The following is a 17,294-nucleotide window of genomic DNA, read 5'->3' as shown; positions in this document are numbered from 1 at the left end:
AGTCAGTACATGTCTCTGATGACAATTCACATGATGGGGAAAGACATGAAATGAAAAGACACAGTCATCAGATACCCTTTAAACAATCTCCTGCCTTTGACATATTTTGAGCATATCTTTCTATATCTTCTCAGAAATTTTTATCCATATTTATTTTTTTTTTATTTTTTTTAAGATTTTATTTATTTATTTCACAGAGAGAGGGTGAGCACAAGCAGGGGGAGTGGCAGGCAGAGGGAGAGGGAGAAGCAGGCTCCCCGCCGAGTGGAGAGCCCGACGTGGGGCTGGATCCCAGGACCCTGGGGTCATGACCTGAGCCATAGACAGATGCTTAACCAACCGGGCCACCCAGGCGCCCCTTTTATCTGTATTTAAAATGTCATAATCCTCAATTTGACACATTTTTATACTTAATATATCTTGAAGTCTTTCAAATCAGAACCTCTGAATTGATCTCATTTTAATGCTGCGTATTTTGTCATTGTGCGAAGTGGTTAAACCCCTCTCTTAACAATGCATGGTTAGGTGATTTTCATTACCAGTCTCCAGTAAGATCCCGTGACACACTTGAAGATAATTTGGTGAACATATCTGTAAGATAAATTCTTAGGAGTGGAATTGATATGTCAAAACATATGCATTTTAAATAGTTGTTCCGAAATTATCCTGTAAAATGTCAATTTACGCTTCCATCAACAGCATGAGAAAGTGCTTTGAACTAACTGTTAATTTTACTGTTAATTTGGAAGAAAACCCCTACATGATCCCGTGTTCTTACAGGACATGGAGAGTGCACGATTCCAGAGCCACACTGGGGTGGTGGGCATGGAATGTTTGCCATGAGCCAGTTTCCAAACTGAGACAGGGCTTCTTGTCTTTTGCATGTAAATTGCATTCACATCTTGATTATTGTTTCTTGGGATGATTAAGTGTTCCGGGGAGACTCCTCACAAATGCCACATTTTCCTGCCAGTTGTAAAATGTAATAATATGCTTCCATTTTCAGACCACGTTTACCTTCTTGAGAAAGCAAGGGTTCTTTTTGAAGGGATACTTGGCTGCTTTTTTTTTTTTTTAAACACTTCGAGTTGAGCCTTTCTGATTGTGTGACCAAACAAGAGTTTGCACAGTTTTTCCTTGGAGGAAAAAGCTACACGTGAGGCTAGACCATCCCCTCCACCACCCACTTCACTGGGTCTCACGGGGTGGGAAGAGGGGGTTTGGCAGAAACCTGCCAGAGTACCATTTCTGTGTGCCATTGGCAAGGTGCCCGCATAGATGGCTTTCTTTGAATGAGGTCACAGGCCGTAGGAGAGGTTTGATCCATTTGCTTTGTTCCCTATGTCTTGCATTTAATAGGTGCTCAGGAAACATTAACTGAATGAATGGATAAATCTATTAAGCCATTTCCAGCTCTACAGTCTATATCCTCAGTAAAAAAAAAAAGAAAATGATCCATGGAACACTCCCAAGTTTTTCAAACAAAAGAAAATCCAGCTTGCTTTACCTTATCTGCAGTTGGAGAATAGCCAGACCCAAAAGCTGCAAATTTGGAGCTTGGGTACTCCTGGCCCTGACCTCTGCCCTTGGCCTCCACATCTGTTCTGGCCGTCTGCTGTCAGAAGGCAGAGCTGTGTGCTGAGGGAGCCAGACGGGCTCATTCACAGAGCTCAAAACTGGACTGACCACTTCCTCCTTAGGCCTACCTCTCATCTTGGCCAAAGAGAACAATGAAGGTACCTATTAAAACCCCGCAAGAAGAGAGGACTCTGTAATAAAGAAAACATCACAGTACTACGTCTGAACTTCAGGCCTGCATTTTTGTCTTGGCTTTAAGCTGTTTATCCCAACCACTGAAATCCTGATTTCTTCTCTGCTTTCTAAATATAATGGCACCAGGGTGCCTGGGTGGCTTAGTTGGTTAAGCGACTGCCTTCGGCTCAGGTCATGATCCTGGAGTCCCAGGATCGAGTCCCGCATCGGGCTCCCTGCTCGGCAGGGAGTCTGCTTCTCCCTCTGGCCCTCCCCCATCTCACGCTCTCTCTCTCGTTCTCACTCTCTCAAATAAACAAAATCGTAAAATAAAGAAAATTAAAAAAAATAAATAAATAAATATCATGGCACCAAGCTAGTATACCTTCCCCTTGGTCTTTTTAAGATCCCACCTGGTGCCCCATATGTGATATGTAGCTTTTCCACCAGAAACACTTTCTCTTCCCTGAAACGGACACACTGTAGAGTTGCAGAGCTGTTCTAACTCTGTAGTTGGCTACTGGCTTTATATGCCGGATTAGAAGTTGGAAGAAAAACTTAGGAACAGGGGTTTGGAGCTCTCTGGACCAATTAGTATGAAAAGTCATTTAAAAACCTACCGATGATATAACTTTGATGGAGGCAAACTTCCCAGAAAACTATTTTCCATTCTCACCTTTTTTTTACACTCTTAGCTGTAAGCCAGAATTTGGAAACGGGGTGATGTAACACCAACATAAAACCAGGATATATTTGAATTCTTCTCATTGCTGTTGAATCTGAGTCCTGAGAAGACAGGCTGTTGGCCAGAGTTTTTTCAGGACTTTTTTTTTTAGGCATATTTTCCTGAACCAGTGGTTTGCCTGTGATTTCTGCAACTATTTTAGGTGTCAAGGCATATTTGTCCCCTCTCCTTTCTGGCTCTTCTAAATGCAGAGTGTGGTAGTTCTTGCAAATACAGTTGACCCTGGAAAAACATAGGGGTTGTGGCACCAACCCCCCTGCACAGTCAAAAATCCACATATAATTTTTGACTTCCCAGAAACGTTAACTACTAATAGCGTACTGTTGACCAGAAGCCTGATAACATTAAGAGTCAGCTAACACATACTTTGTATGTTGTAGGTATTATATACTGCATTCTTATAATAAAATAAGCTAGAGAAGGGAAAATCATAAGAGAAAATACATTTATAGTACTGTACTGTATTTATTTAAAAAAAATACATATAAGTGGACCCATTCATTCTGACCCCATGTTGTTCAAGGGTCAACTGTGGTAAGAATCTAGCTGCTATGTTGCCTACAGCCACATTCATGAGGAGGTTCCCCTGTGAAAGAGTGAAGAAACTGGTGGAATCAGAGTGGGTTTTTAGGGGTGCACTCTGGTCCCATAGCAAATAGGTACTGCTTGTTTCATGGTGGAGGAAGCACAGTTTCATCGAGAAGGGCCACACGTTGACATGTCTTTCGGAGTAGCCCCGGGAATGCTACCAGCTGAGCTGTTATGTGGTCCTGAGGTGCCTGGGGGCTCTCAGGGTGAAGTATGGTCTTCTCACTAGCTGTGGTTCCAAATCTGGAGAAAAACTTTAAGAAACTGTAAGGAAAGAAATTAATGAAGAAGTTAAGGAATTGAAAGAAATGGAAAGAAAGGAAGAAAGAAAGAAAAAAAAAGGAAGGAAGGAAGGAAGAAAGAACGAGAAAGAAAGAAAAAAAGGAAGGAAGGAAGAAAGAAAAAGAAAGGAAGAAACCTTAAGAAGGATGCCTCATGTTGGAAGGTGGTTGTGCCTGTTACAGAATTAGGCTTTTTTTTTTTTTACCTCAAAATCACCATCTGTGTACATAATACCCAATTATATGGGTAAGGTGCACATTTTGGGGGAGCCTCCTTCCCTGGATGAGGTTTGGGTAGCTATAGCCCTGCCCTGCTGGGGATGAGTGTGGTCGGGGAGCATTTGGAGCCAGTGCCGTCCTCTGATTAGGACACACTTTGTTGGGTGACAGATCCATAGCATCTCAGAAACAAAGAAAAATGAACCATTTTCCACTGAATACCCGGTACTCCTTGCCAGATTTACCTATAGATCTGATCAAAGCCGCTAACACAGTTCCCACAGGAGAGTAAGGGAACACCCAGAGGGTAAGGGAGAAAATCACTTCCTTCCAACTGCCTGAACACACAAGCTATTTTTGGTGTGAAAGCAGAACCTTTTGATTCTCCGGGGTAATCTAGGGAATAAGAAGTGTTACAGGATTTTTTTTTTTTTTTTTTTTTTTTTTAAGATTCCTGCTATCCTTACAGATTGAAAAGTTAAGGGAACTAGAGGTAGAGGAACCGTGGAAGGAAGAGAGCCCTCTGTCTAGAGGTATTTTATTTCAGGGGCAGCTTTGAGACAAAATGCATGTTGGGAGGGGTTGAAAATGGAGCGAGTGGTCAAAATTATAGACTATTCCTGCCGGAAGGGACCTTCACCGTGATGCCATCTGGTCAGTTTTTAAAGGAGGGAACTCAGCCGGGTGAGGGCAACAGCGAGCTCGGGGCTGGTCCTGCTCTCTGCCCTCAGACCACCGTCGAGGCAGAAAAGGCCATCACAGGGTGTCACTGTGACGGAGAGCAAGGAAGGCAAACCCCTAAGGATGGGGAACTAGCACAAGGCTTAGCGCAGCGGCTAGCCCAGAAACTGACTTGTCAGACACACCCCGGCCAGCGGAACTGGGGACCAGAAGGATCCTCACCATAGGCTGGCTGTCCCTGTCACTGGAGACACTGATTAAAGCATTGGCCAGAGACTCTGATCACACTCCCCTGCCCCCCCCCTTCGTCCCCCCTCCTGTCTGTTGATAACAAGTGGAGAATCAGACCCTTCGACACATTCCGCCGTGCCGAATGCAGAAAGGCCAGGAGATGGACCTGTTTCCCCCTGGCTGCCCTCTTGCTCATCCCCTGGGTACTTGGTGGCTGAGATTTAGTGTCCTTTGAGAGCCCCAGGTATAAGGGGTCTTGCTTTTCCGTTTTTCAGCCCAGGAGCTGGTGAGGGATGCTCCCCCTGCTCTCTCAGCCTCTGCTAGAGGGAGGCACAGAGAGGAAGTGAATGTACAGCCCTAGCCTTCAGCTGCCCCCATTGCTGACTATACACCTGAAAGGAGAAAAGGTTCCTCCCGGAGAGTGTGATCCCTGGGGGACCCATGGACCCCAGGGTTCCAGAACCTGCTGAGATCAGCTGCGATCAGCATCTCCCATCTTCTGGCTGCCTGGCTCTTGCTCGCCCCCCTTCTGACTGGGAGGGGAGAATACACGGGTGTGTAGAGTTGGCTGGCCTGACCGTGCTACTGCTGCTTGGTTTATAATCAGCCTGGCCTCCCGGAAGGGTATAAATCACTCATTCAGCCTTGCTGGCAGGCGCCCCACCTGTCATTAGCAACGCAGGGTGAGGTGGGAAGGATAACTGTGATCTTGAGAAGCCACTGGGCAGCAAGAGTGCTTGCCTAGTGCAGACGTGGGAATGTGAGAGGCACTGTGCTTTCTCCGGGGTCTGGGAAGAGAGATAGTAGAACCAGGGAAGGCGTTGGTGTGGGGCCCGACCTCCTCGCTGTGCCACACAGGCTTCTCCCTGCACGATCATGTTGGTTCCCGGCTCCTGTGTTCATCAAGCTGCATGCATCTACCTTACCGTGCTGTGAGCTTTGCGTTTGGGGTTGTCCTGGACAGGAGGCCTCTGCTGTCAGCTCCCTGACTCTGCTCCCATCAGTGAAGCTGAGGCACAGACGTCCGTGCCCGCTCTGCCCCAGACAAGGGGAGCCCTGATGATGTGCACATGCCCCTTGCTCCCCGAGAGGGACCCTCCTCCCTATGGGGTATCCCAAGTAAGGAGACCCAGTGTTGATCCGAGGGGCCTGGTACCCATGCTTGTCCCTCGGGGGGCCCCTTCTGTCCCCACTTTGGTTAAAGAAAGCAGAGGGGGCCTCAGTGTGGGCAGAGAAAGTTGTTAACTCTGCGGGAGCAGCCCTAGAAAGATGTGCATTGACACAGAACTCACAGTTTGCTTCCTTGGGGGTCTTTTGCTGCGTGCCTGGGGCCCATGTTGGCTGTAGCTCTTGCCTTCCGGTCATTCTGCTGAGGTGGGGAGAGGTGTAGAGACACTGCATGCCCCGCCCTTAGGATGACACAGCTTGGGGAACTCCATGAGGGGCGCATGTCCCCATGCCTCTGTCCTTGAATGTAAGACCCATATTTCTCTCACTTTTTAACCTTCGGGATACTGGGAGGCATTTTACGACCTATGAATACTTCAGTTATTGCCCTCAAAGCTGCTAGCAAAAGAGTGGGGACATCCCCCAGTCAGTTCTGAGAGTGAAGGAAATTAGAGGACTATTTCAGTTTGCCCTTTCCCGTGCCCAGTGGCTCTGCCTTTTTTCCTGCCTATTTTTACCTGAACTCCTGTTTCATTGTGAAACCTCCATTTTCTATGCTGATATAAAGCGTGAAGTCCAGTCTTCATCCTGTCTAGACTGGCCCTCCAGCTCACCGTCTGTGATGCTTCTGAACATCCCCATGCTCTGGGGGTGGGGAAGGGGGCTGAGGCCGTGATGGAGTCTCCCCCACCCTGCCCCGCATCAGGGTCAGCATCCATGTGCCCCATTCTGGGAACTGGGGTCTAGGAAAGACTCGCTTTCCCTTGAGATCTGTTTCTTCATTTACAAAGTCACGTACCTCCGCCTTCTAAGTAATTTCTGGGTCTGCCCTGCCCCCCAAGGCACCAGGGTGTTTGTCAAAACTCATAGCAGTACACACTGAAAAGGGGGAGTTTTGCTCTAGGTAAATTGTATCCTCTATTAACCTGACTTTTAAAAAATCCATTCAAAGCACACATTCAGGTTTGCCGTTGCCGTTGCAGGCATTGCTTGCAAAATGTTGGAAACAACCTAAGTGCCCATCACGAGAGGATTGGTTAAATAAATTATACTTGCATGGATAGTATATTATGGGATCGCTGTTAAAAAGAATTGGATAGATCTGTACGTCTGATGTGAAATATCATCTTTGTGTAAATGTATGCTATGCATTTGTTTGGGTTGTTTGGCAAATCTCCAGAAGGATCCCTGGAAATTGCCAGCCGCAGTTTCCTCCGATGAAGGGGAGTTTGCTAAGGGACAGGGGAAGAGGAAGACTTCATTGGCACCGTATACCTTTCTTGCATTGTGAATTTTGTTCGTTGTGCATCTGTTGTCTCTAGAAAATGGATACAAATAAAATGAATTGCTTTGACCGCGGGCCCCCCGGAACTGATTGGCATTGGCCTCTAGTCTGATTGTTGCTATTTCTCAATTTCAGGCCCTCCATCTGAGCCAGCGCACTCACCCACAAGCAGTGGGAAGAAGCTCTTTGCTCCTGTTCCGTTCCCTTCGGGCTCCACTGAGGATGTGTCCCCCAGCGGCTCCCCACAGCCCCCGCCTCTCCCCCAGAAGAAGTTAGTTAGCCGGGCAGCCTCTTCACCCGACGGCTTCTTCTGGACCCAGGGCTCCCCCAAGCCGAGAACAGCAAGTCCCAAGCTGAACCTCAGCCACTCGGAAACCAATGTCTGTGCCCACGAAGAGCCCCACTTCAGCTACTCCTCGAGCCCCAGGAGCCGCCATCATCATATCTTCTCCTCTTCTGAACCCCTGGAGAAAGCTTTCAAAGGCAACAGCCACTGGGTGCCAGTGCCAGGGCTGGCGGGCAGCAAGAGTGGGTGCGGGAGCCCCAGCCTCCAGTGCAAAGGGGTCCCCTCGGCCTCGTCCTCCCAGCTGAGCGTGTCCAGCCAGGCATCCACCAGCAGCACCCAGCTTCAGCTCCACAGCCTGCTGAGCAGCATCAGCAGCAAGGAGGGCACCTATGCCAAGCTCGGGGGGCTCTATGCCCAGTCCCTGGTCCGCCTCGTGGCCAAGTGCGAGGACCTCTTCATGGGCGGCCAAAAAAAGGAGCTGCACTTCAATGAGAATAACTGGTCGCTCTTCAAACTGACCTGTAACAAGCCCTGTTGTGACTCGGGGGATGCCATCTATTACTGTGCCACCTGCTCCGAGGACCCCGGCAGCACCTACGCTGTGAAAGTAGGTACCTCCCCGCCCTTCCCCCACCCCCTCCCCCGCCCCCCGCTTCCATTCTGCACTGCAGCCAGCTGGCCCCAGCTGTGACCGGGCTGTAGGCACAGGCTTGAAGCCTGAGCTTCCTGCTAACACTTAGTGCTCACCAATTTCTCCCTCAGCCCGGCCCGGGACACATTGCGGTTAGATCTGTAGTGTGAATGTGACATTCATCCTCTGCGTTCAGGAGTGAACCTATGTCATCGAGTTGGAAAACAAGTTGACTTAAATTTAAGGCAGCAGAGAGTTCATTCATTTATTCATCACATTTTTACAGAGGGCCTACTGCATGCCAGGTATTTTGTAAAGATCTGAGTTGATAAGAGGTGAACATAAGGTTCCTATGGAGCTTATAATCTAGGAAGGGAGATAGCCAATGAAGATACTGTTCTGCACATGTTAGAGCTGGAGAGAGCTAGGCCTAAGCATCATCTTGAGCAATGAGAGTAATTGCATCGATTAAGCATTTGCTATGCAATAGGCCTCTCGGGTGTATTTACTCCATGACCTCACAGTGTCACAGTGCAGATAGGTTTTACAGATGGGGAATCAGAAGCGCAAAATGATTAAGTAATCTGCCTACAGCCAGCTGGTGGCTGAGATGGCTGCGAATGCTGCTTTGTTTTGCCTGCAACACCTCTGCTACCATCCTGTCAGTTAAGAAAAAGGAAGTTCTGAGAAGTTAAGTGACTAGCCCAAGGTAACACAGCTCCTGAATCTTTGCCACCAGATCAGGGCTGTTGCTACCACCCCCCACTCCCCATTGCTCTCTCAAGATGTGGCTCTCAGCAAGCTGGCCAAGCCGTCTGCACCCATCTGGCCACTCTGGTCTCTGACACACACTGTGGTCCTTCCAGGCGGCCCCTTCTCTCATCTTCTTTGGCATCCCTTGAATACCTGGTGGTTCAGTAGCTCTTCTATAAATGCAAGCTTTTGTGGGGAGCGAGGAAGCAAATGCTGAACTCTCCAGATATTCTTTTATTTCCAGTTAGAAAGAAATGCAAATAGTGAACTAACATGAAATGGTTTGGGGAGGAAGGTAGCTTCCTGCCTGCCAGTGGAGGTGTTTTTTTTTTTAAATATTACGATTATTGGCCAAGGGAAATGGCAGTAACTTTTACTTTGAGCTTTTTCTCTAAAGAACTTGGTGACACCACCATAAAAGATGGGTAACCGCTGATTTATACATTCAGGGGCTATGTATAATTATTTGCTGCCTTCCTAGGAAAAGACAGGATGGTGGGGGCTGTGCAGCTACAAGGAGGATCCAGCCGGTGGTCCAGAAATCAAGGCCCCCAAAGGCAAGGCGGGTATGGCTGAGATGGCAGGCGCTAGACGGAGGCAAATGCCAAGGTCCTTTGGGAGAGTCTGTGCCTTTCTTGAGTGTCATCATCTCTCTATCTAAACCCAGGAGCTACATTCTTGATGAGCGATCCTGCCCTGCAACACTCCCCAACCCCAGTTAAAAGCAAAAGAGAAACAATCCCAGTGTTTCTCTTCCTGTTAGGATGGTGCCGTATCCAGTCGAGGGGAAGTGAGTGCACACTCCAGTGAGCCGAACAGGAGAAGCCTGGGTATCACGGTCAGCCCAGATCCCAGCCAGTGAAAGGGCCATACATGTGAGCTCCTGGAAGGCTGAGGCCAGGAGGTGCCTGGAGGGGGTGCTTCACTCCTGCTAGCCCCAGGGAACCTGAGGAGGTGATCTGTGAGCCACCTCTCCATCCCCTCCCTGGGGTCAAAGGGCATCACCCCCTGTCACCCGGCTCCTGAGGCTGAGCACTTGGGCTCAGTCACTGCCTCTCCATTTTGAGGAGGGAAGAACCTGGCGGAAGAGGCTTACTCCCTCTTGCCACGGGCTGGAACGTGACGTGACCCTGCTGCCAGAACCCAGGGGCTGCCTGGCACAACTTCTGTCACTGGATCAGAACCTCGGGGCAAAGGGGTCTGGCTTTTATATATTTTTTTTAATAAGTTCATTTTCATTTTATTTTTTTTAAGACTTTATTTATTTGACAGAGAGTGAGAGAGAGCACAAGCAGGGGCAGTGGCAGGCAGAGGGAGAGGGAGAAGCAGGCTTCCCGCTGAGCAGAGAGCCTGATGCGGGGCTCGATCCCAGGACCCTGGGATCATGACCAGAGCTGAAGGCAGATGCTTAACCAACTGAGCCACCCAGGCTCCCCACGGTTTTTATATTTCTAAGTGCTTGTCATGTGCAGCTCAGATCTGGGACCTCCTAAAATAATGCGGAGTTAGCCACGTTCTCTGCAGAACATCCACCTTTCCCAGAGGAGGTAAAAAACAAGCGTCCCTCCTCATTTCATTAGGAATGTGAACCAGAAGGAGATGGGAAGATAGGCCCTGGCCCTCTAAGGAAGACAGTCCCTGGGTGTCCTTATTTGACTTTGCCAGAGACTTGGCAGCTCAAGGACTATCTCTGTCATGTACAGAAAGGAAATTCGGAGAAGAGCTTCAAATATTCAGAGTCTAGGGAACAAGGGTATCAATCTGCAAGTGCGCCTGGCCTGGTAATTGTGGGGTGGGGGCTTTTGGAACATCCTTTCCCACGTGCAGCTGGTCCACTTCATTAGCGCTGCAGTCTAGACGGAATACAGTCATCTGGAAGCCGAGGGATGGAGCGGTCCCCCCCCTCCCGTGCTGCCGCCCTGTCGCGGGCCTCGCTTCATCTGTGCCTGGGAAGAGGGAGCCTTGCTGGCGAGTCCCCATTAGCCAAAGCAGGCTCGCACCTGCTCCCACTAAACACTGGGCCCTCCTGTTTATGGGCTCAGTGCCCTGCAGCCGCCAGGAGATTAGAGCCAGCTCTTGAAGCCCTGCTCCGGGCATACGTGGAAGGGGGAAAAAGAAAAAAATCATCAGCTATGTGCGCGTTTTCAGAGCTGCTTTATTCCTCAGTCAGCTCCAACCCTAGTTGGGTAATTAGGGACCTGTGTTAAGCCAGCTGGGCCTTCTTTATTTAACAAACGTGAACTCGCCCAGATTTTTAACCACGAATGAGGCTGTGGCTCCGAAGTTTAAAGAGAGACTTGGCTCAGCCAAACGTTTGAAATTTGAGCTGAACCAAAGGTTTGTGTGGTCTTGCACCAAAACCCGAGCACAAACTCCCTGATAATGAGGTAGAGGGGGTGAGGGTGGAGAAGAAGCCTCCCCGCCCCTGTGCCCCTTCCTCTACCCACCCCCACCATGCAGCACCCTAAAAACGATCTCAGCGGGAGCCAGCCCAGGCCCCGCCCACCTTTGCTGACTCTCAGATGCAGGGCACGAGGAAGCTGTGACTGCTAGCAGAGGACCAGCTCACTGATTTTGAAATGCATCCAGCCCAGTTGCCATTTACTCTGCTCCTTCATTTACATGTCTGTGCAAACTGTCAGTGGCGTTTGCTGGGCCCAGGTTTTTTTTTTTTTTTTTCTTTTTTTTTAAAGATTTTTTATTTATTTATTTGAGAGACAGAGAGAATGAGAGAGAAAGCACATGAGATGGGGGGAGGGTCAGAGGGAGAAGCAGACTCCCCGCCGAGCAGGGAGCCCGATGCGGGACTCGATCCAGGGACTCCAGGATCATGACCTGAGCCGAAGGCAGTTGCTTAACCAACTGAGCCACCCAGGCGCCCTGGGCCCAGGTTTTTGATAGCCTTGAGAAAAAGGATCCTCGGAAGCACTTCCCAGGCCCTGGCCAGCTGTACCATCCAGGTCGGTACAGTAACCGCCAGCCGGCTCTGGATGGCCTCACCACAGGGCTCCAGCCAGACCTGCAGAACAATCACCATAGCAGCCTTGTCCAGTGAGTGCTCACCGTGGGCTGGTCACAGGGCTGAGAGCCACACCTGCCTTGTGTCATGGACTGCTCACGGTGACCCCAGGGGGAGAGGGCACCTATCACTGCCCCGATTGCAGAGGAGAAACCAGACTGAGACACGTCAGGTCGATCCTCATTCTTTGTGGACTCTGTATTTTGGAATTCACTCACTAAAATTTATTTGTAACCCCAAATCATTTTCTGTGGTCACTGCCCGCACAGAGTAGGGGGAGATTTGAGTCACCTGAGGTACGACTTCCCAGCCCAGGTGCGACGAGATGAGTCTCTGGCTTCCTGTCTCAGCACTCATCTGTGAACATGTGTCCTTGTTGTGGTCTCTTGATTGCTTCATTCTTCCCACGTTTGTGTTTGTGTGGGTGATTTCACCGTTGAAAATGACCAGGCTGAGCGCTCTCTGGTATTCCTGGGTGCCAGAAGGTTGCGATGTCCCTCTGGGTGGGTGTTAGGAAAGCTTCATTCGGGCCTGAGTTACAGTGCTGTCGGCCGTGAGTTCTGGGTTAGCGAATCAACAGTATCTGCTGCGAAGGTGTCTTCACAAAACGAGGTTCTGTACTGGCCCCGTTGGTAAAAATGTCATGACCAGATGCTGGTAAGAACTCTGCCTTCTATTTCCCTTCGAAGCAGTGGGTCAGTATTCACTCGTAATGGGTTCGTGGCTACTTAATAGAACATAACTACTGCAAATCACAATCGATTGTAACTTGCCAGTGTTTGCAGAGTTCGGAGTTAAGCCAAGGTCTTTTTCACTCCCAAGCCCATACTTTTGACCCCCGGAACACATCTCACTGGTACAATCTTGGACAAATAATTTAACCCCTCGGAGCCTCTGTTTCCTCTTCTGTAGCAGCCTCTACCTCCCCCTTCCTCATCGGGTTGTCTGAGATGTACTGAGACACTGTGTGAAAAATGCTTGGTAGGCACAGTGCCTCACGCATGCAAGTTAGGCAGGTGTCTGTGGTGGCCAAGCAGCTCTCACGGGAGGAGAGTGACCTTGACCTCAGCAGCACTTTGCCCTCATAGCCCCAGATGGCACGGCAGACAGGTCTGTACACAGTGGCTGGGATCGAGATGCAAGACCACTTTTCGAGGACTGCAGATTCCTTTTTTTTTTAAGATTTTTAAAATTTATTTGAGAGAGAGAGAGAGAAAGGGTGCAGGTGCCCCTCCCTTCCTTTAATACTGTTTCAGAAGACTGCCATTTAAAAACCAAATACAGGGCGCCTGGATGGCTCAGTTGGTTAAGCAACTGCCTTCGGCTCAGGTCATGATCCTGGAGTCCCGGGATGGAGTCCCGCATCGGGCTCCCTGCTCGGCGGGGAGTCTGCTTCTCTCTCTGACCCTCCCCCCTCTCATGTGCTTTCTCTCTCTCTCACTCTTTCTCTCAAATAAATAAATAAAATCTTTAAAAAAAGATAAAATAAAATAAAAACCAAATACAGGGGTGCCTGGGTGGCTCAAATGGTTAAGCATCTGTGCCTTCAGCTCAGGTTATGATCCCGGGGTCCTGGGATCGAGCCCCACATCAAGCTCCTGGCTCAGCGGGGAGCCTGCTTCTCCCTCTCCCTCTGCCTCTCCCCCTGCTCATGTTCTCTCTCTCTGTATCTCTGTGTCTCAAATGAATAAATAAAATCTTTAAAAAAAATTAAAAAACCAAATACAGTTGGATGGGCTAGAAAGAGGAGTCTGCAACAATGCCCCTCAGATATGTGTTCCATAATCATTTCTGTTAGTGTAATAGGGAGCAGTGTCTGGGAGAAAATGTGCTGCCATTTTATTTCTGTTTTACTTCTGTAATAGAGAGATGACTAAATTAATGTGTAACCTCCCTCCTTACCCCCCTCCCCATGATCGTTTTTAAAAGTTTCCTCAGAGGCTGGACTCTCCTGCTGAGAAGGCTTGTATTGCAGCAATCTAAATAAATCTCCGTGAAAAGATGCTTGCAATAGAACTCCTGAAAATGTCTCCTGTTAGCAGGTGGCGCCTCACAAACACTGCTGTAATCCCTCACGGGTAGCAATGCAGCAGTCCAAAGGCTTATTCTGGGTTGTTTGCAGGATGATATGTTATAGGTAGAGGCGAGGGGCCCTTCTCTGCAGGATTGCACACCGACCCTTACCTTTCTGTAAAGCGTGGCCAAGGCTGCACTGTATCCTTTGGAGAGAGGAGACCACAGACCATCTTCTGTCCCTTTCATGTAATTACTGGGAAATCGAGGCCTGACCGAGGGCCATTATGTCTGGCTCAAGACTCTCCAGTTGTGGCAGCCAGAAGAGGGTTAGCGTTGCTCGAGATGCTTGGAGCGGGGAGGGGGCTGCTGGTGCTGTCATTAGTACAAGGGGATGTTCGAGAGGCAGGAAGGAGGTGGTCATTGGGGATTCCCCAGAGGAGTTTGAGATCACCTGCTTGTTTATTCCTACCTTCAGTTTCGAGGGTGCCTTGGGCTCTTTGGCATCCCTAACACTGGAGACCTTTCTGTTTTCTTTCGGCTCTGTGACTCACCCTCGGAGGATATCGCGTGTGGCTTCCCTCTAGCAGTGCCAATTAATTGGCTGGCCCTGCAGGCCATGGCATCTAGAAACTGGGGCAGCCTGAGGGAACTTGGCCATATCCTCAAGGGGCCTGCCTCTGTCTCTCAGATTCCCTAAGAAGGGAGCACCCCCATGGTCAGAAGGGATGGGGAGTCAGGCTGACAGCCTGTGTAAACTCCTGTCTGGCTTCCTGAGAATTTGTCCAGCCCACACTGTGGGCAGACGGATGTCTTCCTACTGATCTCCAGGTGCCACCCTGCATGTCGTTCTGCAGGAACCCCACTCCTGCTGGGTTATGTAGTAATTTTATGTCTAACTTTTTAAAAAAAGATTCATTTAATAATTTTAGAGAGTGAGCAAGTGGGGGTGAGAGGTAGGGAGAGGGTGGGCAGAGGGAGAGAAAGAATTGCAAGCAGACTCCCTGCTGAGCATGGAGCCCAACTTGAGGCTCCATCCCAGGACTCTGAGATCACATCCTGAGCTGAAATCAAGAGTCAGCCGCTTTAACCAATTGAGCCACTCAGGCACTCCCTATGTTTAACTTTTAAAGAAATTGCCAAACTGTGTTCCAAAGTGATGGCACCATTTTCCACTCCATCAGCAATGTGTGAGGGTTCCCATATCTCTACATTCTTCCAGACACTTGTTATTGTCTGTCATTCTTATTATAGATGTTCTAGTGGGCGTCAACTAGAACCTCACTGTGGTTTTGATTTGCATCTCCCTAATGGCTACTGATACGGAGCATCTCTTCAGGTGCCTATGGCCATTTATATATGTCTTTGGTAAAATGCCTATTAATATCTTTTGCTCACTTTTGATTGGGTAGCTTATCACCTAATTATTGAGTTATAAGAGTTTTCTGTTCAATTTTATTAAAAAAAACATTTATCAGCTATGTACTTTGAGTTTTCTCCAGCCTATGACTTGTCTTTTCCTTTTCTTAATGGTATCTTTAGAAGCATAAAAGCAGAATTTTGACCATTATCTACTTTTTTCTTCTGCGGACTATGCTTCTGGTATGGTATCTGGCAGCTCTTTGCCCAACCCAGAGTCTCAAAGATTCCTGTGTTTTCTTTGAAAGTGTGCATTTTTGGCTTATACACCTAAGTCAGTGTGATCCATTTTGAGGTAATTTGTGTGTATGGTGTAAGGGTTTCAGTTCACCTTTTTGCAAATGGATACCCAAATGTCCCAACACCATTGGTTGAACAGGATGATGGAGTCCACTCTTGACCTGACTTTGCCTTTTCCCCACAGATCTGCAAAACCCCTGAGCCCAAGACAGCCTCCTACTGCAGCCCTTCTGTGCCCGTGCATTTCAACATCCAGCAGGACTGTGGCCACTTTGTTGCCTCGGTGCCCTCCAGCATGCTCACCTCTCCGGACGCACCCAAGGACCCTCTGCCTGCACTGCCCTCACACCCCCCTGCCCAGGAGCAGGACTGCGTGGTGGTCATCACCCCGGAGGTGCCCCACCAGACCGCCTCTGACTTTGTGCGGGACTCAGCCACCAGCCATCAGTCCGAACCGGAGGCTTACGAGCGGCGCGTGTGCTTCCTGCTTCTGCAGCTCTGCAACGGGCTAGAGCATCTGAAGGAGCACGGGATCATCCACCGGGACCTGTGCCTGGAGAACCTGCTGCTGGTGCATTGCTCCCCGCAGGCCTCCCCCGGCCCCGCCTCTGCCACCCCCACGCCCCCTGTCTCCTCTGCCACCTCCAGTGCCCCCGCCCCTGCTGCATCCCCTTCCCCTGCTGCCGCTCCCCCCGCCAGTGTCACTCCCAGTCCCTCAGCTGCCCCCGCCTGCCAGGAAGGGCCCAGGGAGAAGTACCTGCCCCGGCTCATCATCAGCAACTTCCTGAAGGCCAAGCAGAAGCCAGGCGGCACCGCCAACCTGCAGCAGAAAAAGAGCCAGGCCCGGCTGGCCCCCGAGATCGTGTCTGCCTCCCAGTACCGCAAGTTCGATGAGTTCCAAACGGGCATCCTCATTTACGAGCTGCTCCACCAGCCCAACCCCTTCGAGGTGCGTGCGCAGCTGCGGGAACGGGACTACAGGCAGGAAGACCTGCCCCCGCTGCCCGCCCTGTCCCTCTATTCGCCAGGCCTGCAGCAGCTCGCCCACCTGCTGCTGGAGGCCGACCCCATCAAGCGCATCCGCATCGGCGAGGCCAAGCGGGTGCTGCAGTGCCTGCTGTGGGGGCCGCGGCGGGAGCTGGTGGAGCCGCCGGGAACGTCGGAGGAGGTGCTGTGCGGTACACTGCACAACTGGATCGACATGAAGCGCGCCCTGATGATGATGAAGTTTGCCGAGAGGGCGGTGGACCGCAGGCGCGGCGTGGAGCTGGAGGACTGGCTGTGCTGCCAGTATCTGGCGTCCGCGGAGCCGGGGGCCCTCTTACAATCGCTGAAGCTCCTGCAGCTTCTGTGAACCCAGCCCCCGGCCCCGCCCTGGAGCGGCCTGCTTCCCTGCCTGACCCCAGATTCCCCTCCCCCGCCCCCCCCCCCCGCGCGCCCAACCTTGCCTAGGACACGCCCGCCTCCCCCTGGGAAATGGTACAAACGACTGTCATATTTGGATGTAATATATATAAAAAATATCTAAATATGAAAGACTGCGGCTGTCATTGCCCACTCCGACCTCCCCTCGTCTCCAGGTCCCCCCAGTTTCCTCCTGCAATCATGTCGACTTCTGGCTCGTCGCCAGGGCCTGGGGACAGTTCTGCCAACAGAGCGAAGCCTGCATTCTGGCTTCGCTGCCTCCTCATGGGATCACTTCACCATCTGGTCAAATGGCTATTTAAAAAAAAAAACAAAACCTAAATTTAAAAAAAAAATTGGGGGTTGAGTCATTAGCAAAACTCTTTTATCGCCAAGTGCCCGGGTGTGTTAATATCTTGGTGGGTTAAATTGCACCTAAGCTTCTGAGCCATGGCTTCAAGACCACTTGAGGGGTCCGTATCTCACATTTGTGAGACAGAGCAGCAAGCGACTCAGCCCTGGGCGTGTGGCCACCAGTTAACCTTCCCTGCTCCCTTCCCCACCCAGCAGCCTCTTAGAA

General features: G+C 50.1%; 1 protein-coding gene across 1 annotated transcript in view; it reads left to right on the top strand.

The window, feature by feature from the left end:
- PRAG1 (PEAK1 related, kinase-activating pseudokinase 1) overlaps positions 1–16,775 on the top strand; it is a 50,090-nt gene extending 33,315 nt beyond the window's left edge. The window contains exons 5-6 of the mRNA XM_028094137.2: positions 7,085–7,842; positions 15,495–16,775. Coding sequence (XP_027949938.1) covers positions 7,085–7,842; positions 15,495–16,664 — 1,928 coding nt within the window. The 3' untranslated portion in view covers positions 16,665–16,775. The remainder of the gene's footprint in view (positions 1–7,084; positions 7,843–15,494) is intronic.
- The last annotated feature ends 519 nt before the right edge of the window (positions 16,776–17,294 follow it).

The sequence above is a fragment of the Eumetopias jubatus genome, unplaced genomic scaffold (genome assembly GCF_037043125.1).
Source record: "Eumetopias jubatus isolate StellerSeaLion01/CBP00866 unplaced genomic scaffold, mEumJub1_p1.0 scaffold_2, whole genome shotgun sequence".
NCBI lineage: Eukaryota > Metazoa > Chordata > Mammalia > Carnivora > Otariidae > Eumetopias > Eumetopias jubatus.
Note: the sequence above shows the minus strand (reverse complement) of the source record. Positions and strands in the feature narration are given on the sequence as shown.